Source organism: Mixophyes fleayi, chromosome 2, assembly GCF_038048845.1.
Source record: "Mixophyes fleayi isolate aMixFle1 chromosome 2, aMixFle1.hap1, whole genome shotgun sequence".
NCBI classification, from domain to species: Eukaryota; Metazoa; Chordata; class Amphibia; order Anura; family Limnodynastidae; genus Mixophyes; species Mixophyes fleayi.
Window position 1 is genome coordinate 331,798,468 of NC_134403.1, and position 26,597 is coordinate 331,825,064.

At 39.5% G+C, this 26,597-nt stretch overlaps 1 protein-coding gene across 1 annotated transcript; it reads right to left on the reverse strand.

The window, feature by feature from the left end:
* Positions 1-2,262: 2,262 nt before the first annotated feature.
* Positions 2,263-26,597, reverse strand: TRARG1 (trafficking regulator of GLUT4 (SLC2A4) 1). Its single transcript, XM_075196897.1, has 3 exons — positions 25,751-26,597; positions 9,427-9,556; positions 2,263-6,628 (listed from the first exon to the last, which is right to left on the reverse strand). The coding sequence occupies exons 1-3, from the start codon at positions 26,150-26,152 to the stop codon at positions 6,618-6,620; spliced, it is 543 nt and encodes a 180-aa protein (XP_075052998.1). The 5' UTR covers positions 26,153-26,597; the 3' UTR covers positions 2,263-6,617.

Consider the following 26,597-nt stretch of genomic DNA (forward strand, 5'->3'; position numbering starts at 1 on the left):
GCTTGTAGGGAAGACAAGGATGGTGACAGGCGCAGGTGTGACAATCTCCCCTCCACCATCACGCCTTCCCCCTCAGTAGTGCTGGCTCATGCCTTCATTCTGTCATACAGTTCTGATTTTAATGAAACAAAATTGAGTGACAAAGATGCTGTGACCCTTTTAAAAAGCCAAGTGGAGCCGTGTTTCGAAAACATTGGAAGAAAAACATTGGTGGGGGGCATGAAGCAAAGCAGATTTTCAATTAAGGACGAGTTTGGTTTAACCTACTGCTTATTAGCCTGGCATGGATGGTGAGAGGGCGCTATAAGCATGTTAGCCTAGGGTGGCCTGATCCCGTAATCAGGCCCTAGAAATTATATTTGTTTCTGAATAAAAAGATTTCTTAGTTTAGTGTTGAGACCACGCAAACAGATTGAGGGACGTTCTGTGTCAGCAATTTTCTTCATCTGTAAATATTTCGTCTTCACCTACCAAAACACCAGTCCATAATACGAACATTATTCAGTATACTTTTCATGAACAGTTCTAAGGGGCACTTTGGAAACCCAGATTGTTTAATTATGCTGTGACCAGATAGATTTCTGCCCATCACAAAATGGTCAAAGTTCTAGCAGTGCTCACAGATCAAGGGATCATTGATAACCACTACAATGGCTACCTACTGCAAGGTACGCAAGTGTTTGCAAATTACAATGTAGTTGTGGGACAAGAATGGATTATTGCAGTTTTAATTGGTTCAGCAACTATCTACTCCTTCTGATAGAGAATATCGACAGACCTTCTAATAATTCTAATGTGTGTTTAAGTGGAACACGGTTCTCTAATAGACGGTCTGTACATACTTTTAGAGCAGTAGCATTATCATTTGTTTAAAAGGAATTTACACCAGATTCAATGAATCCTTAAACATAACTTCACCTATTTTAATATTTATCAGAAATTCCAGTGTTGCAGTGATGATACTACATGTATACAGTATAATACTGTATATCTCTCTATGCATAGAGAGAGAGAGAGAGAGAGAGAGACAAAGAGAGAGATAGAAAGAGAGACAGACAAAGTGAGAAAGAGAGAGAGACCAGGGATTTCTCTCCATAATAGAACTGTGACAACAATGAATTCTATTCCTTAGAGTTACCTTATACTGACAATAAGCAGAAAGAATGAGTCATGTGTCTCCATTATTGTGACAGCTGTCTTCTGGGAATACCCTAAATGCAATACATGTTTGACTTTATTCTAAAACAAATAGCTGGATAGAGTGTATTCGGTGAAAAATGAGCTGTCATGCTCATATGTACATACAATTCCTGTGTACATTATATTTGACTCCTGACATTTTAATGTTCAAACAATCTATAAATGAAGCCTGGGCTCAAATTGACATGTAAAAAACATTTTATAAACCCTTTCACATCCACAATAACCACAAATGTGTATAAATTATTCCTCTTCTTTCCCAATGGGGCAAGGGAGATATTTACTAACATGCAGTAAAGGCAAATGTGCACTTACCCACAGCAGCCAATTAAATAGTTGTTTTCATTAGTCTAACTTGCACTATGCTATTCAAAGTTAATTTTTAATTGGTTACTATGGTTACACAATGCTCCCATATTATTGAATAACCCTCTGTATGTTAAAATTGAATGTATCAGCCAAAGCTGTCATATGTCACATATGTAAACCCAGAAAGGCAATTCTTGAATGCAGAGGAAAATGTCATATCCCTGATAAAACTGAAAGTTGTATACTGTGGTTTGTTACAAAGGATTATTCCACCATAATAAAAACATACAGGGTATTGTGATGCCTGTTGTTTCTACATTTCAAAGGTTTTTAGATTTAATAAAGTATTTATGATTTCATTTTAAGCAACATTTTATGAAGCATTACAGGATTTCGTAACACGAGTTTCCTTGATTCAGGCTCTGAAAAGGAGGCTGTCTTCTTGCCTCTCCCCTGCATAGCACAGCAGCTGCCAAGCCTGGCCACCTGAAGTGCAAAGATTAATGCACAGGAAACCCAGCTAGCTAAATCGTCTCCTTCTGTGATCGCAACCTGCTACTTGCTTCAGTTCATTTTCACCATTGATATATTGCAAACTTGGCCGGTTTCCACTGTGTTCCATCTAGTTGAACATTTTCACCTTGGTAAAGCTGCCAAAATTCATCATGCAGAAATATCTAGTAAATAAAGACTGAGCCCCGGCTCTTACTGCTGTCACCCTAGATGCAAGTAAAAGATCAGACTGTAGACAGATTGCCCATGCATTGTCAAACTTTATTTCTTTCATGCCAAAAAATACAAAATGGAATGCATTCAATCCCTCACCTCCTCCCCTAAATTTCCATATGTATATATATAATCCTAGTAACATGCCCTTGTGTTTGGCAATTGGGAGTCAGTGTGGGATTTCTGCATGCTACGGTTTGTTGATTGAGTGTTATAAGACTCTAGGAAGGATCTCAATGTCCAGAGGGAAGTCAGCTGCATATGCGACAGGAGAATCGTAGGGTGTAATGCAAGTGTTTAATGGCCATGCCACTGCTTAGCAAGGGTTGGACCACAGCCATGTAGCTTCTTGTATCATGGCACCCTGCCCTGCCTGCATTGCACCTCGTTTTGGCAGACATTCCTGCTGTGTCTTCATTATATGTCTCTTCTGAATGGCAAAGACCATCTTCTTAATGAGAGAAATCATAGGAGTTATTGTGTGCCACATTCCATTGAAAGTCCTCTAATAACTGGGGGTGACTTATCTGTATATTGTACTCTCTGTGTCCCTGCTAATCCATAAAGTAAATTCCCAATGATCAGTGTAACATATATTATACAGAGTAATGATACAACAAAAAACATTGTACAATTAAATTAATTTTCAAAGTATTACATCAACATGGACATGACAAGGTAAATGACTGCTTCGACAGAGACTACAGCAGAGGTAGGCAACCTTCAGCCTTTCAGCTACCAGTGGCGGATAAAGACGACCAATGGCTGTGGGTGGTGCTGAGGATATTGGTCCTCACTCTGAAGCACTAAGAATTCTTTAATATGCACCCCAGACCTTTTTCGAGTTGACATTTTTTATTAAAGCAAACAACAAGCCCAATACCCCAAAGTTACAGTAGGCCTAATCCTACAATTATTTTGCAAAAAGTGCATTGAAATGCAGAACCCCTACATGGGATGTATAAGACTCTAATCCCAAAATCAGTTTAGCTTGTAAAGCTCATAATTTCACCATCAATATTGAATGGGGGAAATTTAGGGATGACTTGCAAGCTACTGCCCCAAATACTCCTATTGTAACCCGCCCTGGTTGCTGACCTTGTAAATCTCACCACCCATGATCCAGTAGAAGGCCAAGGATGTTGCGACTTATATATTAGCTCTACCTTATGAGTTGAAGGTTGCCTACTATTCAATTACAAGACAATTGTGAGGGTTGTAGAGTAGCCACAGATTAATAATACAATATAGAACTACACTTCATATTACCAATTATTTTGCAGGGGATTATCTGTAATTTTAAATGCCATAAAGTTGAGAAGCATGAAAGTCACTAGTGGTGCAGGTCATGAATCGTGGTTGTTTGGCAATCTTTGGCACCTTGCCTCACGGTATATAAGAGAACAATGAATACATGATATACAAAATACTATCCATCAACTCTGCTTGAGTCCCTAAGAAGTGTTATAATCCATCATAGATGTTATAGCAAATTCCATTTTATATACCTGCAAAATTATTTTGTATTTCCATGTTGAACTTGATTTAAGAAGAATGCTAACTGTATATCGCAAAATTGACAAAGTCAGAAATGTTGAAGCCAGAGTTACTCAGCCCTAGTTGCATTGTGGGTAAACTAGGAAAACACATTAAGCTGTTTGGTATAAATATTTCACTCATGGTGCTAACTTTATCCAGGTTGTATATTTTCTAAGTGGTTCTTCAGTAAAAAATATTTTATTATAAATTATGTATCCTGTATTTTTTTTATACAGAGTGAAGCTTAACCCAACAATTGTGATTAAATGTGATTAAATGTGTATCTGTCTAAGTGATCATTACCGCCCTGATTTAATTCACAATGACATCTAATAAAGGAGAAGGAACTAAACAATTGTTGTGCATGGCAAAGCTTAGAAGGACCTGTCCTTAAGGGCGGTGTTTTCCTCTTGCTAATATAAAATATATAGCCTATTTTATTTATTTTCTGGTTAAATGTATTTTTTTTAAAAACTGAATCTGCAAATTAGGGGAAGGCTATTTCATTGAAAATGGTTCCACCTCACAATATCTACAATGGCAGCTTCATAACTGAATATTTGTAAAAGCTGCATTATTAATATAGGTAATTAAACAATTTTTTGGAATATTTTCTTGTTTGTCATTATTTAGTGTCACTTTATGGGAGAGATTTAATTCAACTCTATGGGGTATGGGGTACATTTACTAAACTGCGGGTCTGACGAACCACCGTCTCTCAGTACTTTCCTATAGGTTTTCTCTGTAATGAGATCGGCGTTTTAAAAAAAATGACAGGAAAGTGCCAACAGCCGTCAGTTTGTCGGAACCGCAGATTAGTAAATATACTCCCATGTGTCACAGAGACACATCTAGGTGATGTTCAGGCTGATATCACGGCTCATGTTTCCTCGCTCCCCATAGAGGTGCGCAGCGAAATGGGCGGACATATCTTATCGTAATAGGCAGCAATAGGCGATGTCCAGGGCGGCATATTACACTGAACTGAATCTGCCCCCAATGAGCCATTAAAAAAAGAATTACACAGGAAAAGTTGATTTACCAATATAATTGGGTAATGGTAACCGTACACATAAACATCACCGCTAGAAAGAAGAAACAAATCCGCCACTGCGCTCCTCTATATGTCAGGATATTATAACCACTGACACCTTGGAATTGTGAACATGGCCAAGTGCTTGAGTATAGTTTGTGTAATCGCATGTATGTAAGGGGATACATGGTTTGTAAGTTTGTTCTCAGCAAATATCTGCAGCAACTAGTGATCGGGCATCTGCCTTACCTTTCTCATAGAGCACAGTGCAAGTGTGTCATATTAGAGTGGACATATGTAGATGGACACAGCTAGATGTGGCTTATTTAACATACTGTACATCCAGAGTGAGACAGAGCAGATGAATATAATAGACATTTTTGGTAAAACATGCATCTGAATACCAGAGCTGAAAGTTGAATTTCATTATTAAACTCTCATATATAACCGGCAAATTTAAAGTGAGAAAAAAGTGATAAAGAAGAAAAGTCGCCTTCTAGTGCAGTAATGAAATACACACTTAGTTAAGACACATATAAAAAAGCACAACATATCCACGTACCCAGTGAATTATAAGGTAGGGCTTAAATGTCTTTTTGTTCTCCAACACTCTCCCTCAAACCAGACAAACTGTTTTATTTTTGTTGAATATATGTGCATTACCACCCTATACCAACCCACTTCCACCCCTGGGAGTAAATGTATCAAGCTGAGAGTTTTCCAGCGGGTTTGAAAAGTGGAGATGTTGCCTATAGCAACCAATCAGATTCTAGCTGTCATTTTGTAGAATGTACTAAATAAATGGTAGCTAGAATCTGATTGATTTTTCAAACCCGCAGGAAAACTCTCAGTTTGATACATTTACCCCTTGGTGTGTGTTCTAATGAGCTGCACAAAAAAAATCTTGAACACCTCACGATGGAAAAACAAAATAAATTATGACCCTTTCAAAAATAATATCCTTATATGTTCTGTTCTCGTGAAATGTGTCTTATGTGATTGACCTATGTGTCTGCTTGGACTTTTAAAGCCCGAACATATGTCAAAACTATATATGTCCTATATATACCTGGGCTGTATCTTAGTGAGAACTCAGTGTTCTCTTTGGAGACGCAAACCTCTGTCAGTAACCTCCTGATTCATACGTATATTTCAGCACCAGCCTGAAGCAGATAGGAGATGAGGTGCTTTTAGCGGCAAGGACAAGCTACCATGCATATGGTTCAACAGTTTTTTTTTTCTGTTTCAGTGTTTGTTGTATTTTTTAAATAACCCATCAAAAATACTAAAAAAGAGATTAAAAGTCTTGTTCCATTTTGTCAGCGAGGAAGCAGCATCATCCAAAACAGGGGGAGGTCACACCGCACGGTGCGGCGTGAAGATTTTTCCTAATTTCTACCCTATATATGGCAGTTTATAGCTTTATTATTTAATACAGACAATAGCTTTCATTCCTTTGATACAAAAGCTGGAAATAAAAAAAGGATTTGTGCCATCACCTGAATGCCAGTCCCCAGATGCCCTCCACACATTGTCCATCTATAGGTTTTTCTGTTTCTTAAGGCATCTCTCTGTATCCCGTTTTGCAAGTCCCTCTCCTTGTGTGCTGTACTCCTGCATCTCTCTCAATTCCCAAGGGCGTTTTAAGTGCTGCATGCAATCCCTTGGACCTTGGGAACAACGGGGCCTGCTCCTTCCTCCAGCCAGCCTCCAAAGTGGAAGGTTCTCTTGCAGTGAGGAGGATAAAAAGTGTGAAGGAAAGGCAGGCCGCTTCCAGATCTCCCACTGCCCTCCAGATCATCTGCGTACCTTAGTGGAAAACTACAAAGGATAAAAGCAACAGTAATCAGAGCATAGCAATGACCATACTAATCATAAAGCTAGTTCATAATTTACTTTCACTCCAGAGCAATTGGAATAGTTTATATTGGATTCAGTACATCTCAACAACATTTGATTCAATAAACAGCTTTAGTGGAAGTGGGTCTGATCACCTTATCCTTGACCTTTGTTTTCAAAACATAGGGATATATTTACTAAACTGCAGGTTGGAAAAAGTGGAGATGTTGCCTATAGCAACCTATCAGATTCCAGCTGTCATTTTGTAGAATGTACTAAATAAATGATAGCTGGAATCTGATTGGTTGCTATAGGCAACATCTCCAATTTTTCAACCCATAACCCATAGTTTCTTAATTCGTACCCACAGAAATTTCTATTATTATAAAGAAGAACTCTATAAAAATTTTAAGGATATATATAATCAGAACAGGTCAAGGTCCTACATTCCAACTGTTCTACACCCCACATAAAGAAACATTTAAGAAACAAATGCATGCTCACAACAATTTTACACTGGTGTTGTTACATTTACTATATTTATTATATTTATTTTGTGCTTCTTTATATGAGTGCTTGGCATAGCACATCAAGATGGCAGAATATTCCTCCTTCTGGTAGGAGAAGCAGGGAACAGATCAGGGCATTCCTCGGTGAATGTGGGCTAGGCACAGGAACGTCACCTATTTGCACCCACTTGCAAAAGTGAGATACCGTTTTTCCGTGGCACACTATATAAATGCGTTTCAAGGGGTGGAGAATTTGCATTACTGGTTTAGTGAGTGGCCACAGAGCCTCTGTCTGCCTACAAAAGTATTTGATTGGTACATGTCTTGTGGGTTAATGGGTGTGGGTCCATTCTCTCAGTGGAATGCACAGCTCATCTATAGATGCAATTCTACAGATGTAGTAAAAATATTAAAAAGTAGAAATGTGACACATGGAATGAAGTCCGGTTACTTTTATTGCTTCTCAAGACATGAATGAGGCTGGAATGAGCAGTATTTCAGGAGAAGAGATTAATTTAATGGGGTGTCCTACAGTAGCAGTGGGCAGGATCTAACATATTTACTTTTGTGCAAGGTGGTAAAACAGGCATAATGGTGCAAAACGAAATACTCTATATGTCCACATAAGCTGCAGTTGAAAGTACATAAGAAGGATAATATGTGAACCACACTGATCTGCAAGCACCAGTATGCCCACGCAGCCATGGGCACCGGTAGCTCTAAAAGCGTCAGCATACCTAAGCAGTTTATGGCTGCCAGGGCTCGATGAGACCAGTAGGGATACATATAAAAGTGCTATTTTCTTACTTTAACACTTTATTTATATTTTGCTAAGGGGGGGCTCCAGCATGTTTGCAGGCCTGAAACCACTAGGTAATTCAGCCTGTGCTGAACAGCATGGACTGTGTCTCACTAGGACAGGATACCCTACGTTGCGGATTCCCCGTTATAGTGTGACCAGCCCAGCCTGTCATAGTCTGGTGCTTCTTGTCGGGGGGAAGCCCACGTTGTTTGTCTCCCTGCATTAGTGACAACCATGCCAAGCTATAAGAGCTGGTGCTTAGATCACTGTTTGAGCGCTCTCTTCTTTTGGTTAATTATTTATTTTTAATGTATGCGTTAAAACGCCGGTCCTCATTATCAAGTTGATAATGATAACTGACATTTGAGTATTCATCTTCTTCTTCTTCTTTATTATTATTATTATTATTATTATTATTATTATTATTATTATCATTATTATCATTATTATTATTATATTTAGTGTGGTGAGTAATACAGGTGGGAGTAGGATAAGCTGTAATAAAGAGAAGGATTTTCAGAGAGCTTTTACATATTTGACGGCTGTGGGATCGTCTGATTGAGCGTGGTGAGGAATTCCATCAGTGGGTAGTGGCACACAGGGCTAACTCGGCTACAGCCCAGGGGCCTATGACATGCAGGGGGCCCTTGAAAGTGCTCAGCAGCAGTATTGAACGGTCAGGGGCGAGGGGGCCCCCGGCGCGATCAGTGCTGCTGAGCACTTTCACTGCGGTCCTTCTCCAGCGCGCTGTAGTCTCCTTACTGAGGAGATCTCGCGCCAGAGAAGGAGGTAAGTGCCAGGGGGGCGGGGCGGGCAGCTCGGATCATGGGGGGGGCCCTCACGGGGGAATGGAGGCCCCCATAGCCCAGGGGCCTCCATTTCCTTAATCCGGCCCTGGTGGCACATGAAAAGTCTTGTAAGTGAGAGGTGGTTACCAGAGACATGATGAAGTCAGAGTCAGATTTAGGAGGGGGAGCAGGAGAGTATTTTGATATGAGATTTGAGATGTATTAAGAGATGGAGTTGTTGGGAGCATTGTAGGTATGAGTGAATAAATGAAATTGGGTCCTTGAGGACACAGGGAGCCAGTGTAAGGATTTGCAGAGTGGTGCAGCAGCTGTGGAGCGGTGAGAGAGGAAGATCAGTCGTACTGAAGCGGGTATAGATGAGTGAGGGGAGTGCTATCTAGAAGGAGGTTGCAGTAGTCAAGGCGGGAAAGTGAATACGTTTTGGTAGCAGAAAAGGGCGTTTTCTTGCAATATTTTGAATCCTTATTTTAGTATGTAATTTAACAAGATTACCAACCCAGAAGTGACTGACATTCTGACGATGACCCTGGCACACAAGTACCACTAACTGATGCTGCCCCTTGTGCCTACTTATATGAAACACCAGAATTCACTCTCTGCATTAACATAATAAACTTGTGACCGGTTTGTTTTCCCTGACAGATTTCTAAATTGACTTACCTGTGAGACTGAGGACACAGAGAACGATGATGACAATCCCCAGCAATATGGAAACGACACTCAATAGCCTGGCCAAGCGTCCTAATCTCCGGGCTCCATCCATGTCTCCCTGCTGCAAGCTGTTCCGGGACTAATTATGTGGAAACAAAACGTAAGAGAAACTTCTATTATTACATCTGAAATTACATAAAGACAAGCTAAATCCTATTTATAATTTGAGTTATATTTTCACTTTTCAGCCTCAGCTGTCTTTAGTTTATTGTTTTGTAAGCGCCATGTTGCAACTTTTACTAACTGCAATGTTTATCTTACTTGCTTCCCTTTGTTTCGGCCTTTATATCTTCTACACAGACGTTTCTGAGATTGTTGGCCGAACACAAACTTGTACCCACTGCACATAGCAGAGCTGAGCTGTGTTTTACCCAAGGGCATTAGCAGTAAGTAAGGATGGAATCCAAGAACGTGAAGCAGTATATGTGATAAAACTTGCATGGTGGATTATACAAACCAACATATTAAAGTAATTCGAAACATTTAAATATCACTATAGATAAAACCATAGATAACATAGCGCCACCCAGTTGTCAGAATGATAATGGCAGAAGAAGCATTCGTAGCAAGTAGTAATGAAGGTGCCTTCAGGCATGGAAGTACCACTGCTTCATTATCAAAGTCAAAGGGTTAATAAAATATCACTTTTTATGTTCTTACATGACACAGTTAATCCAATTTAAAATATTTAGACTGGACAAATGGTATTGAAAATAATTTAATAAAATATAGCAACAAGGCTATAAAAAGACATGGGGTGTGATTCATGTTGTAACTTAAGTCCTTTTGTGTGTTGTATCTTGTGTGAAATAGCTCTGCCAATGAACGTAATAGCATGCAATTCATGTCCGTACGCAAATGGCACTTGCTACTGCCTACGACTTGGAACTGGGGTGGTAAAGAGCGGACATAGGCAATGTACAGTAAAGAGATACTGGCACAGATGCGGCTGATTCAAGTCCTGGGTTTCTCATCAGTATGCTTGTTGCTGGTCTTCAGTCATATCATGTACACCAGCTGCAGGGCAGGTGTAAGTGCCGACTGATCGTGATGACTGGCACGGCATAGTCTTTGAGAGTACACGCATGCATGCCACTCACAAGTACAGAACATGTGTATGCAAGTAAGGTAGACCATAAAAAGCATCGTATGTACAGTACACAATATGACATCTTGATTTATGTATTTAATGTAAAAAAAAAAATCCAAAATCCATTTTTAAAAAATAAATAAAAACCAACCATATTTTAATTAAAGATTATACTGTTTTAGAGTTGTTCACTTATTTTATAACATAATTGTTTTTTTGTATGCGTTCTGCTGTGACCTTTTGACAGCAAGTATTGTTTAGCAGAGCATACCAGATTCACATCAAAATGCATCTTAAAATCCTCTTGGATTCCAATACTGTCGAATTTACGCTCAAGTTTCCTGCTCTTTTCTAATCTACAATTTACATGCAAGTTGCGTTCTGATTTGAATCAGACTTAAGGGGCAGCAGTGTGCTGCAGGGGGAGCAGTTTGATGAAGGGGAAGCAGTGTGATGAAGGGGGAGCAATGTGATAAAGGGGAGCAGTCTGATGAAGGGAAGCAGTCTGATGAAGGGACATGTTAGGGCTGTCTATTCGGATTATTTGTCCTTGACATTTGGACCAATAAAGGAAAGAGGATGCCCATTACTTCTAACATTTGCATAATGCATAATACATAGACAAGGACTCAAATCATCACAAAACATTGTCTGTTGTAGTCTTATTGTGTCAAGTTTTTTGTTCCGAAATCTAACACTTGCATACCTCCCCTGTAGAAATCCTGCGTTTGCCCCTGGGCAGCAGTAGAATCTGGACAGCGTTCTGCATTAAACATCAGTGCATCTTTTTTTTATTTTATTTTTGTAACAGTCAAGTGTGTGAGGGTCTGGTAAGTGGGTGTTTGGTGTGTGAGGGACGGTAGTTTCGTTCTTATGGTGGTCAGCACTTGCACAACTAAATCCTTAGTTCAGTAGGATTAGAGTAATATAAGGTGGGTAGTAAACTAGTAATCAGCATTTACAAAATGTATAGGGTGCACAGTTTGTTGAAGGTACAATTTACAGGTGAATTTAAACATAAATGTAAATCATTCAGTCCTAGTGTAGGAAAGTAGGAAAAAAATATTGACATCTTGAGTCTATGCTTATATCATAATGTGACAGCTTGAGGATTAACTGTGGTCAGCGCTCCTTAATTCATCTTGTAAGAACACATTTATATGAGGGATCATTGATCAATATGATAACTGCTCTTGCTCATTCCAAAATTCTCAAGTGGTCAGTGCCCTTCTGTAAGTGCTAGATAGTGCCCAGTGTTCATATACTTTACATACAACAGCATTATGATTTGTCTGCAGCTGACTATGCAAACAGACTGAAGCAAAAGTCACAGTTCTATTTATGGAACTTTCATCATTCGGGACTAGATTTACTAAAGGGCGGTTTGATGAGTCAACAGCCGGCTTTAATAAGCTGGGGTTTGCAAAACTGCAGCAAAACCGCGATCCAAACAGCGAAAACAAAAGAGGTGTTTGTGAGAGGCGAGATTGCTCAAACTGCTGCTGGGGGAGCTATCTGGCCATTCAGAACACAAGAGGAAGCACCATTGACATATACATTATGGGGGCAATCATTATTTATTAAGGGGCAAAATTAACACATGTATAATGTTCTATTTTCATTGTTGGATGTGGCCATGCAATACCATGTATTATCAGTATCTTCTGTTGCTTTTCCCACTTTTATCACCAATTTTAATCTTTCTAATGTTTTGGGTTCTTTTTAAATCAGTTTAATTTTTGGTTATTTAGACAATTGTGGAATGTGTATGAAAGTGTCCTTCATTCATTTAATGAATATTAGTTTAGGAATGTTAGTTTAGGACGACATAAGTCATAATCTTTGTATTTGCTAGCGAGCCTCACCTCTAAGCAACTGTTTACGTATATACAACATAATCTTATGACTTGGTAGATTTTAAGACATGACTTTACTTGCACTTTGTGCTTTCTTTTTTATCTTTAATTATTAATGTCAGTAATTAAATACTAAATGCATATGGGTGAGATTGTTTAGTACTTCCATGAAGAGTTGTAGTGGTCATATGAACTATGAATTGTGTGTCCTAAAGTTTTGCAAATTACAAATTTACATACAACCCAACAAATCCTCATTCCAGTCCAAGGAACATGTCATGTTTGGTTGAAGGCTTCCTTTACACTACTATCCAAACTACTTATGTGGGAAGATAGAATGGTCTTTAAATTAGTCTCTTCCTCAAAAGAACATAGCTATTAGACAATGTAGAGGAATTCCCTTATGACGTTCTTTTCGCTCTATGTGTTCAGTAAAATGTTTTTTTTAGACCATTAAAAATAACTGTTAAGAAATTGATTATATTCTGTGTTATTTAGACCCATATTGCGCTCAATGAAATGACCAATGAGCATACTAATCTAAAATTCCAGATTATCCACGGTCAGGAAACAGGGTGCTACTGGACTGAGAACTTTTTATTCATCACCCGTTTCTCGCAGTTTAATGTACTTTTTAATCCTTGGCCCAGTCTAAGTATATACACGAGGGCATCGGTGTATTATGTGTATTATTATTTCATGCTATTAGATACATTTTGCCCTTGCTATTACCTGCAATATTGTATGTGTTAGAAATAGAAAGAATATTGCCATATTGTGTGAAAATAATAGGACAGAAGAAGTCATTTTGCTTGTGTTAGATAAAGTAATTACCATTTGTCTCAAATGCCTATTGTTATGAGGTGTGGCATAGACCTGCTTTGCAATCAGAACAATGTCTGAATAACTTGACATAGCTATCTGGCAGCCCATGTTAATTAGCTAGGTCAACAGGTAATCTGAGAGGTAATTAGGTTAGAACTTCTAGATGATATGCAATGTGTCTCCACAGTAATATACTGTCTGAAATAGCATTGGGAAATTTATTAATATGTATTAATATACATGTTTTTGTATCGAAATGTATCATAGACTCAGAGTGTGTAATGTTGCCGATACAATGTGTCAAATGTCTTGTTGTTTCACGCAAGTGAGAAGTGTCATTCCTTGATGTTATATTGTAACCCTTTGTTTAGTGCATCCAGCCAAATAGCTAATTGAGTCAAGCCATTCCATTGTATAATCAAGGTAACAGAGATTGTATGTTTAACAGTGAAAGTGTTCACTGATAGACCCCTGCTGTAAGGGGGAGAATTGAGACATTTGACCCTACTCCCTGTGTATACAGCCAAGAATATAAGGAGAGCAGAATCCCAAGGGAGCTAATCTAGCTTGGAGGATCCAAGTCAGCAAAAAGGACTCTGGGCAGTCATTATAGTGCCGCTGGTGGAAACCCTACCAGGACAGGGTCTGTGTGAGCCAGTAACCCAGGCTGGGTGACATGGTAACTGTCTAACTATATGGTAGTTGTGATACTGCGGGAGGATAAGATCCTGACAGAGACTAAGATTATTATTTTGGAGTGCTGACTGCCAGAGGCTGCTGGAGGATACATGCTACCATTACCCTGTATCTTGTGAATGTATTGTGGAGTTGTGCTGTAGTAATTAAGCCTTCTTTTTGGATATACTTTGGTCTACCCGAGTGAGTTGAATTCCACAGAGGGTAACTGCCATCCCAGCTAAGGGTGGTATCCTCACATCCACAGATTCTGTTTCTTCCCCAGCTATGACTTGTGCCTCTCCATGATGTCACTTTCTCATCTGAGAAATTATCGGAAGTCACTGACTTTAAGAAGCGCAGCTGAAAATTCCTTGATGTTGCAGCGGTTCATCTGGATGATGCCCAGCGGAGATCAGATTGATCACTTACCCTCCATTCTCAGGAGACCCCTCTGCAACATATAGGTGCCCCTAGCTGGGCAAAGAGACGGAAAAATCTCCAGAAGCGCATTATGCAACATTTGAGCAAACTATAATTAAATAATCTTTTCTGTTTTTCACCTGAAGGATTTTTTAGCCTCATAATGGGGCGTATTTATGTACCACCACATTTTTAACACAATCCCTTTCAATCCTTATTGCAAAGATAAGGATTGAAAGTTTGTGTGTATTTATTAAAAACTTCACCAGGAACAGCAGTCGCGATAAACTGCTGTTCCTGTGAAGTTAGAAACGTACCTTTTCACTGCCTCTTTGTTCCCAAAGCTGCTGTGTGATCCACAGTCATCCACTGTCACACACTGCACTCTACAACAGTGAAGTACAGGGATGTTTGTGCGCATGCCCAAAGTTTTCAGACGGAGCATGCGCACAAACATCCCTGTACTTCACTGTTGTAGAGTGCGGTGTGTGACAGTGGACATGCGCTGTAAAGCTCTGCTCTTTGGAGCAGAGCTGGACAGTGCTGAAAAATAGCAAAAACGGTAATATATGGCAGCCTGAGCTGGCGTACAGTACCGTATGTGTAAATGCATTTTCATTTATTGTTAAATTGCAGTACATCGCAGTCCTCATAGAAATCTATAGGGCCTGTTATGTATTACGAAATAAAGTGCAAAGTAGCAGATATCTATGATATCTATATTATCTATGATATCTTCTGCAATGCACTATTGATAGGTTAGGCACATACTTATAGGGCAGCACAGTGGCCTAGTGGTTAGCACTTCTGCCTCACTTGGCTGCTATCAAAAATTGACCATAGTCTCTCTCTCTCTGTCTGTCTGTGTGTGTGTATGTTAGGGAATTTAGACTGTAAGTTCCATTGGGGCAGGGACTGATGTGAATGAGTTTTCTATACAGCGCTGCAGAATTAGTGGTGCTATAAAAATAACTGTTGATGAAGATGATGATGATACTTCAATTGGCTTCTATTCCCCGAAAACAACTGTTTTCTGGGAATTGACATGAAAAGTAGGTTAAATAAATAGACCACTTATGGGTAAAGCAATCAATACAGTGAGAGGACATGTGGACTGTCTTTACATGTGGCTACTGTGCGTGTTAAACTGGTAATTATATTGCTCGGAAGAAAGTGCTTCTCTGCTGGAGATCGCCATGGGGCTACAGGGCGAGGCTGAAGACCACCAGTTCTGTGCTCGAGCAAAACTCTAATCCTTTTGCAGAGTACTAATAGTCATACGCCCCAATGCATGGCAAGGAACAGCCCTAAAAATGTACCCACTCTGTACTGAACCAGTAATGCCATCTGACTGTACAAACTCCTCCCCCTCTCCAAACATCGCCATCTTGATCCATATACACATGCGCCTCGTGGATATCTAGGTGTGCATTTGTCAGAGCTGCTTTTACACTGCACACTGGATGCTTCATATATATCCTCCATGTGAGGAATTAGAAACCAGTATAACAGCCATCATTTGCATCATTTGCACATTTTTTGCCCACTAATAGGCTGAAAAAAAATCTGGATATAGCTTATATTGCACTTGGAGACAAGGCCAACTGGTAGTCGTTCCCACTGCCAGACAGTCTGCTATATTATAAAGATTTGATCACCTCTTTCTAAATTAGATTTGTGACCTTTTGATCACAAAATTTAGAAATTGATTAATTGATCTGTTGGTTAAAATACTATTTTCTATGTTCTGTCCAGTCAGGTGCCGTAATAACCAGAGCCATCTTTCTTTCTCCGGTGTGACTAACGTGAGTGGGAGCTAAGGAAAGTGTTTGGCAACATTCTTTTGCTGTTTAAATGTGCAATTTGTATGTATTTACCCTTCAGCAATTCATTTTATTAACTAAATATCTAGTTTGTAAGTCAAATTTGATTATATTGAATAGAATGTTTATACTAAAATAAATGCAAATCACACTTGCTGCAGTGTTTATATGAATGGAAAATTTTAACTCAAATAAATTTTGCAGCAAGTGTGATTTGCACGTCTCTTATCACTGAAATAGAGAAATACATTTTTCTATGTATTATTTGCCCGTTCCTCTCCCTGGTTGCCACCTAGACCATCATCCATGCTCTTGTCATCTCCTTCCTTGATTATTGCAATCTTCTCCTCTCTGGCTTATCTGACAAATGTCTGTTCCCCCTGAACCCAATGCTGAGAGCGGCACCTTGACTAATCTTCCTCTTCCAAATTTCCTCTTCCACTACGCCTTTCTGCAAAACCCTCCATTGGCTCCCCAATCCCTCCATAATACAGTTCAAGTTGTTTACCCTCACTTACTCTTTAATGCCGCCTCCTCCTAAATCTCCGACCATGTCAACCAATACTTCACTACTCGACCACTATGTTTGAAACATTAGGTATATTTACTAAACTGCGGGTTTGAAAAAGTGGAGATGTTGCCTATAGCAACCAATTAGATTCTAGCAATCATTTTGTAGAATGTACTAAATAAATGACAGCTAGAATCTGATTCGTTGCTATAGGCAACATCTCTACTTTTTCAAATCCGCAGTTTAGTAAATATACCCCTAGATGTAGATAAGAGTGGCAATGGGGTGGGGGCAGTTATCACAAACTATATTCTGAAAAAGTGAATTACACTCACTGCTATATTTGTGGAGTGAACATAAACTTTTGAACGTCTGTGTAAAGGAAAGACATATCACTAGCATTGTTTGTTCTTATCTGCCATTAATACCTATCTGTCCATCATCATCATCATCCCTCTCCTGTTCATCATACGAATGCTGCATTAGAGAGGGTTGTAGTTCACCTCTTTTTTTTTTTTTTTAAAGTATGTTGCTGTCACAATAAGTCAAACTTATCTGATAATTTTACCATGAGAAAAGACAATTTTAAAACTTGTTAAAAGGACAGAAAATTTCTGCTGCCAAAAGATAGATGATGGATTATCTATAACCGCATTGGATGCAGTATTCATTTTAGTAAAAAAGGGATATTTAGAAGACAGGTAATTTTCTTGCTCTATAACATATTTTACAGAAAGTTGGAACCGCACCTATTGCTGTGATTTTCTTTTATCATTTATAAGATAAGCAATTTTCCTACTCTATAAGGATAAATAGTATTCTATAATATTTATGTCTGTGAAAAACATTCATTTATGAGACCAGTAATTACATGGCTTTATAAAGAAGCTGTATCCTGATAATCTGTTACCACACCTACTGCAGTAATTATTTCAGTATAAAGGCAAATCTAGGCTATTAAAGAACTGTTAAACTCTGTGTAATATAAATTACACCTACAAAGTTATCTGTTATGGACAAATCTTGCAAGATGTCTAAACTGACAGCATACAGACTAGGCATTATAGACAGCAATGCATGTTAGTATATCAGTGAAAATGTTTAATAGGCACAGATGTGCAGGACTTAATATTCACTTAAGACATTGACAAATGTTTCTCCGTTCATAAAGACTGAGGGCTAGATTTACTAAGCTGCGGGCTTGAAAAAGTGGGGATGTTGCCTATAGCAACCAATCAGATTCTAGCTGTCATTTTGTAGAAAGTACTAAATAAATTAAAGCTAGAACCTGATTGGTTGCTATAGGCAACATCCCAACTTTTTCAAACCTGCAGCTTAGTAAATCTAGCCCTGAGAGTAACACTAGCTACCTGCTGCTTGTATAAGATTATAGTCACATGGTGGTTACTGCTGCATTGTGATTGGCTCATTTTTGTTTGCTTCACAGTGATTGGTCTGATTCTACAAAAGATGTTTTGTGTCTGTAGAGTTTTATCTGAATAAGGCCCAATTAGGAAATGCATTTAGTGGACCTGAATCAGACCGATTGATTCATTCCAATGTATTTAGGACCACAATGTACTCTTTTTTTATTCCACATGTATGAACCAACCAGCAATTTTCATCAAATATATATAACATTAAAAATGTAGCAGCTGTCATGCTGTTAGCAAATGTCCTATGTCTACTGACATCATGTAAATACGTACACGGAGATTTCTGTATATCACACATGCTTATTTGCCATCTGTCCCTATTCTCTACAGACAATCATAGTCTCTGGGACATTTTCTTGAAATTTTTTTCCCATCACAATGCCCTTGTTTTTTTATTTCTGATAGTGGATAGTATTATTACCCTATTAAAATCACGTGTACCTGTCCTGTTTATACTAGTAGCAGTGCCCGGTTTCCATCAACAATGTGATCATTTAGATGAACAATAGATTGCAACTTGTGCCATACATTGAAATCTCCTGGCGCCCGCATAACAGGCCAACTAGCCTCACTCTCACCACGTGTGGCCAACTTCAGCTGTTCAGCAGCAGTGTATCCAATAGTGCAGATATATTTGGCGGAATGTGATATCAACTAAACCAGTGTTGGCTAACCTGTGACACTCCAGGTGTTGTGAAACTACAAGTCCCAGCATACCCTTCCAGCAATAAGTTGCTATATATTGGCAAAGCATGCTGGGGCTTGTAGTTTCACAACATCTGGAGTGTCACAGATTAGCCAACACTGAACTAGACGCATGTATTCAAATGGGCCTATCAGAGGTGCTCAAACACAGTCCTCAAGAGCTAGCAACAGTTCATGTTTTCAGGATTTCTTTAATCATGCACAGATAAGTTAATCTATTTTTCTGGATCAGTAATAATGCCACTTGTTTCACACCACTTGGCGGGAGAGCATGGGGCGGTACAATGTACATGGGACAGGACCTTCCTTATTATTAAACATCTGAGCCACATTAAAGCTTTGGGGACCAATGGTTTCCTATAAGGGTGAATGGTCACGCCCCTCATAGGGTGGTCTCTGCAGTCATACCGCCCGAGGGTGTTCAGCCTGTGGAGCCCAAGAAGTGGACTCACCAGGGCCAAATGTTACTTTCAGTGGGCTCGAGAGTAATCCTGTCATTTATTATCACATGCTTTTAACTATATATAATGTTACTAATTGCAATAAGTGAGAAATTAAACAATTTCCTCTTTTAATTTAACATTGTTCTAGTAAATAAATAAGAAAGTTTCTTTACAGAAATCCAAAGTTAAGCATTGGGGGACATTATCCTAAACTGGTGCATTGTACTGTGACCGATGGCAACCAATCAGATTAAGTGTTCCCACATCCATCCAGTTCACCAATAAACATTTAATCTCGGATTCATCAGCATAAGCAAATTCATTGAGACGGTATTGGCAGGTTCCTGGCCACAAATAATATAACAATTAGTTGTGGAACACTGAAATAAGCTGACTTCTAAATCTGAATGTATTGTTTGTTGCCAGTTACTTGTAGACACAGGAAAGGCTGCCAGCACACAGCAGCACTTTTCTACTGCATTAATTTGCAAAGAACACAAGCTGTCTTTGCAAGTAATATCAACCCCTTCACTGCCTGCATTCTTCTCCATATCCTGCAACTATGTTATGTCCTACTAGCTAGCCTGTGCATTATGTCCTTTATCATCAAAGGCACATACACCGGTCTCAGTTTTTTTAGGTTAGATTATATTCAGTACAGAAAGAGTGTAGAAATCTCAGGTAAATTGACTGTGAACTGCACTAATGTATAATAGGAATACAATGAAAGCAGATTGCAAGTATATATCTCTACCATAGATCAGTGGTTATGACAAATGGGTCCTCTGAGGATATTGGCAGCACGGTGGCTTAGTGGCTAGCAGTTCTGCCTCACAGCACTGGGGTCATCAGTTCAATTACCGACCATGGTCTTATCTGTGTGGAGTTTGTATGTTCTCCCCGTGTGGGTTTCCTCTGGGTGCTCCGGTTTCCTCCCACACTCCAAAAACATACTAGTAGGTTAATTGGCTGCTATCAAAATTGACCCTAGTCTCTCTCTCTGTCTCTGTGTGTGTATGTTAGAGAATTTAGACTGTAAGCTTCAATGGGGCAGGGACTGATGTGAATTAGTTCTCTGTACAGCACTGCGGAATCAGTGGCGCTATATAAATAAATGATGATGATATTAGGGATATTCCTACTTTAACACAGTTGAGTCAGTTGCCTTCTCAGTCACTCTTGCTCATGATACTGAAACAGCGGTAATAGGTGGGTATTGAAAACTCCTGTTCTCTGCTATAAAGAGTAAGGGCTAGATTTACTAAACTGCGGGATTGAAAAAGTGGGGATGTTGCCTATAGCAACCAATCAGATTCTAGCTTTCATTTATTTAGTACCTTCTACAAAATGACAGCTAGAATCTGATTGGTTGCTATAGGCAACATCCCCACTTTTTCAAACCCGCAGCTTAGTAAATCTAGCCCTGAGTTTTGCTGAAATGGTTCATTACATCTCTCAATATGAGTCAATATGCACGTAGACATGTAAATGACACATGACAACTGTACGCTATAGAAAGTGAGGGCAGGGAGGGAGACTCTTTACATCATTCCGGGAAATTATTCTTTCTTTGGAGGTACAAGGGTCCATTTATCATCAGATGGGCAATGATTAGGGACAGCTATAGATACTGCTGAATCCTAGTCTATTCTGGAGGTTGGAAAATCGGTTTGACAAACACAACCATTTCCATATTAAACAATTTATGCTGCATGTTATATGAAAACACAGCTTAATGTAGTCTAGGTACACTGTATAAATATACATATTACCTTTAGGGGGGTATTCAATTGACGGCGTGATCGCCGAAAATCGAGCGCTCTAAAAATATTAATGTTAATACGGTAATCTGTGCGCTAAAACTGTTAATACGGTAATTTACTCGCTGGATTTCAGCTCGCAGCTCCTTGAGCTGCGAGCTGAAATTCAGCGAGTAATTACCGTATTAACGGTAATATTTTTCGAGCGCTCGATTTTCGGCGATCACGCCGTCAATTGAATACCCCCCTTAATGTCCACTACAGCCCAGAGTGACTATATCTGTGTTTTACCAACTCTTGCTGTAATTAATATTTAGAAGACTCCTCTGCTACCCACACTATGGTAAGTCCTGTAAGACCGGTGTATTGTATGACATCTCTGCAGCCCTTCCAGTGAGCATTCTCATGGTACTTTTTAAGAGCACACATAGTCATAATCATATTAGTTTTTAACCATTAGTATTAAGAAAATATTTCTTCATGAGTTCAATTCCCGACCATGGCGTTATCTGTAGGAGTTTGTATGTTCTCCCTGTGTTTGCGTGGGTTTCCTCTGGGTGCTTCGGTTTCCTACCACACTCCAAAAACATGCTGGTAGGTTAATTGGCTGCTAACAAATTGACCCTAGTCTGTGTGTGTATATGTTAGGGAATTTAGACTGTAAGCCCCAATGGGGCAGGGACTGATGTGAGTGAGTTCTCTGTACAGCGCTGCGGAATTAGTGGCGCCATATAAATAAATGGTGATGATGATGATCTATAATTTTAAATTCTATCCAGATTATCCAGATTATGAGATTTTCCAACACACCTAGATTAGGTAATTATCTTACAATTATTTACAGGGACACCAGAAGACACTGCTTGCAGCATTTTCCGAGCCTAATGACTCTCATCTTTCAGGAGAGAAGTGTTTCCCTTTTACTTTATCCTGTCATCAGGAGAGTGATTGAATGCACTGACTGCTAACACTTTTGTAGCTGGAATCCAAGGGCTCAGGAGACACCAGCCTTACATAAGTGCACGACTCAGACTGGTGTCCTGCAAGACCTAATCACTCAGCAGAAAAACAGCTAAGGGAAGCAGCTCTTAAATATTTCAGAGCATTTCTATTGCTGAAAAATATTGCATGAAAAGTTGGACATAGCATCCAAGCAGATTTCCACCAGTAGTTTAGTCTTTCCTGTGACCGTTGTAGGAGAAATTACAGACTTCTAGAAAGCACATAGCCCCGCAGCTGGTACAGCAGAAAATCTGCTTTGTATGACAGCCTCTCGGCAAAACCCATTCATTTCAATAGTATAGCAAATTTTAAAAATAGAACTACAGTAAATAACTCAGCAGAAAAAGCCATTGTGTGACACCACCTGTGTCAAGATGTTGGGTCACTGCGGGGGGAACAAAGTGTGATTCCTTTTGACGGAAGGAGTCAGCCACAGTAGTGCACCTGAGACTAAGCACAAATGCACAACTCAGAATTTTATGCTGCAAAGAGGAGACTGAAATCCCACAAATGATCATGCAGAATGTCTCCACGGAGTTTCAGAAAGTGGAAGGTGGAATGGATGATTGTATGCACACATATGTACAGCACTTATGCACTATGCAAGAATGCTGTCTGATTAATAAATGACCCTTCATGCAAATGTATCCACAGGGATCATCGGTGAACGCTATTCTGATGGGGAGGAACACAAATTCATATGAATCTATTTGTGTACGTAGCTACACACTAGTATTCCATGGTGTGAAATAGGGAGGAGGATTAAATTAGAAGACACTTTAGGTGTTTATGTGACACACACACACACACACACACACAGAGACAGATATATATATGAATGAATAAAACCAGAGGGGAAAAAAAAGAGAAAAAACAAGCCCGCGCTAGGTATATCCCACATTATATATGTATGGTACCAGCTGCTTGGCAATAAGCCTGCGCTTGGTATATCCCATATTGTATATGGTACCAGCTGCGTGGCAATATAAATGCCCATATATGTATACAAAACAAAAAGACAGTTGTCAGGCCCTGCATATAATGAGGTGCCCTTGACGTTGGGATGCAGGCTTATATGTTTTGATCAAAATATGAACTAATACCTCATGTTTTCAGTTTGCTAGACACACACATATGTGGTGATATGATATGCAGTGTAAAGGATAAGCGCTGACAACTGTCTTTTTGTTTTGTATATATATATGAATGAATGAATTAATGAATGAAAGGCACCACACATTGACAAGAAACATGATATTTGATATTGTTATCTATATCCCTGTAAGATTTTGTCCTAATGGTAAGTGTAGGATTAGATAGGCTGGCCCCCATGCCATTCTATGCTGTTACTGAATCTGGTTAGCATAGAAAAATGTCTGCCCTATGAAAATCATATCTCAAATAACTTCACTTATAATAGGCTCTTAAATAGTTTGTAAAAAATAAATGAGAATGTTAGTAGCATTTTATATATAGAAAATGCATTGAGGCTTAGTACTTATTTAATGTAGGAGTTAGTAATGAACATGCATATACTGCATTCACTAAAGGCTGCCAATCTCTACTGTGATATGAAGGATCTTATCCTGTATGAACAGCTGAATCTGATGGTTTGATCATCATCTTATTCCAGAAGTGCATTCTCCTTTTACTGAGTTTATATGTGCTTAGTTATACACTATTAGGGACATGCAGCTCATGTGGCTAACTATACCAATGTAAAAACAACACTGGATACAATATAATCAGTGATGGTGCCCCTGATCTAACCACTTTCCTGCTGAAATATATACAATCAGTTATGTTCTTTGCAGTTCTGTAGTAAAAGTATGTAGAATATTTAAAATACCCAAGTATGCCACTTTTACCGCGGGCATCATGGGCGAATGCCAGGCAGCAGCATAGACAATAGCAGCTCCTTGGCATGCTTCCACAGTTTTGTGCAGAATGCATAGCCTGTGTGAGACTAGGGTGACGGTGCGCCGACTAGTGCTGCGTTATTCTATTTAATTCAAAGTGATTTATGTGCAAAAAATACGACACAAGTGTGACAAATGTGTGCAAAGTACTGAAACCAGCCTAGTCTGGCAAGAATAAGGAATAATGCCAAGGTTTCAGTAGGAAAACGACTTATATCAAGTAGAACCATGGAGAGCTCCTAACTTTAGTCATCTGTCCATCGTAGCTTTTGTCTCTCTCTAGAGAGAATGAGGGAGGGCTAGAGAGAAAGGGTCAGACAGGAGACACATAAGAGTGAGAGTGTGTGTGTGAGATACTGCAGCAGCTGTCAGTGTGTACACTACATGACACTTTCCTTTCACTGCATCAGATCAAGTTTTGAGACATATGCAAAAATTTTTTTTTTTTTTCTACACCGCTAGAATACAAATGAATGGATGTGAAAATGCAACTCAACCAAGTCTGCAGGGCTGATGTAAATCCCAGAGCTGTCTATTGATCCACCTCTATCTGAGAATCAATAGCAGTGTTTTATGAGGGCATTATAGGCCCTGCAGGCGCTGGGCTGTACTCTATACTGGTTAAACAGTCAATTGTATGTGACCTCTCAATGTATTCTACAACCCAGAATTCTGTTAAATACAATTTTTTTCTAAGTGGGGTTATTTCCATCTACATCTTCCAATTTCTAGACAAAAGACAGGTCAATAAACTAACAATAAATCTGCAAATGAAACAAATAAAATACAATACCTCAGCATTACCTCTCAAATCATTTATGTATGTGTGATTTCTGAATATCACCTGAATAATATTTATTTTATAATCATCATTAACAATTTACACATCACACACAGGGTCCTAACTTACTCATTAACTGAAGGATAACACGTGCAATTCCATTATACAGTATTAAGGTGCTTTCATTATTAGTGATGTCAGCATTTGTCTATAGACATTGCTGTACGTAGGCTACGTGTGATATTCATTAGTGTGGTAGACACATCTTTGTCTTCAGTACCCTGTATCCCCGAGGGTGTATCCCCACCGGCTAACACAGTCATCACTCTATTCCTTAGAGATGAAAGCAGTTGAAAGAGCTGTATAATATTAACAGTGGTTGTACAATGCTGACATTATAACGAACTTCTTGCCCATGTGACATGAGGGTTACATTGTGGAAAGCTGCTAACAATGACACATAAATCTCTCCATGCTTGTCAAGGACTCTCCCTCCCTGTTCCTCAGTCTGATTAATAGGACAAGCTCAATATTCAACTGCTGAGATGGTCAAAATGATATTGGATGCGGGAAGCGGCAGGGAGGAGCCTACATCTTGCCATACCCCATTAAGAGATAGCGTTTGTAATGTGGTACAGTAAGCGCACATGATCCCAGGCAAAGCACAGGGGGTATACTGCTAAACCCAACCTTTACCAGCAAAGCACGACTATAAATTGTATGAGAATGTCAGCAGTTTAGCTGCATCTATTAAATCACAATATACATATGTCATGTATGCATAAGTGTTGGCACTCGTAATTAAAATATGTGCCCTGTGAGCGTTAAAATCATATGTTTAATTAACCCTTTAACTGCAAGGTGGGGCTGTACTGTGCAGCAAGATGCAATATTTTTTTTTTATCTAATTTGTATCATACAAATAATTCTTTTAAAGAGACCAGCATAACTGTATAAGAGTTAATCCACTGCACTCTGCCACAAAGTGAAGATACCAGCAATTCCCAGCTCGGACGCTACTCACCATGATGGAGAAGACCAATGCGACTATGTTGACTGGCCAGACTGGGCAGAAGCAGGAGAAGATGGCCAGGACCAGGTAGTCGGTGGGCCTGCCCTGCTCCTGGGCGGTGGTGGTAGCTGTAGAGGAAGCCCTGGCAAGGCTGGCTCTGGAAGGGGAGAGAGGGGCTGATTCCAGATGTCCTGCAGACACTGACTTGTAAGGCAGGCTGTGGCCATTCTGGTCTAAGTCCCCTATGGACTTGTCGCTGGACATGGTCACTGAGAAAGATTTCTTCATCCCATTCTCTTCTTTTACCTCGGAAGCAGAAGTGAGGAGTTTCTCAGTCTCATGAGCGTCTGCAGGTAAAGGGTTACCTGATCCCCCCAGTGCCTTCTCATACTGGGCATCTGTGTTAATGGCCATGACAGTGATAGTCTTCTCCACAAGACTGCCTATTGCAGTATTAAAAAAAAAAGTGGTAAACTTGTCTTTCAGAGCTGCTAAAATCCCATGGAGACAATGAGGAAAGAATCTCTTACAAAGTAGCAAACCTTTTCTCTTCCTTATAAAAAGACGAGATGTGAGCGAGTGACACAAGAGCTGAGTAGAGTTGGGTGGTGTAAGATCCTATGCGAAGCTCTATCTCTTTGGTAGATTTGCTGCAGACTGCTGCTGCCCTGCCCCAGCCTCTGCTAAAGGCTTCTCAAGTGGAATCGTCCTCTCAGGACGAACCAACTCAGATGCTGGGCTGATGACACAATCAGATTATTGCAGTTTTCACGCTAAGCAGCATCACAGGATTCTCCTGGGTGTTAGCAGTGGAATTCCTCAGCTCCTCACATCTTCTCTACAGACATGTATTTACAGA

Coding starts and splice junctions, on each gene's coding strand:
- TRARG1 (XM_075196897.1), bottom strand. CDS start 26,152: ATGGCCATTAACACAGATGCCCAGTATGAGAAGGCACTGGGGGGATCA. Junction 9,557..25,750: donor CATTGGTCTTCTCCATCATG/GTGAGTAGCGTC, acceptor CCACATAATTAG/TCCCGGAACAGCTTGCAGCA.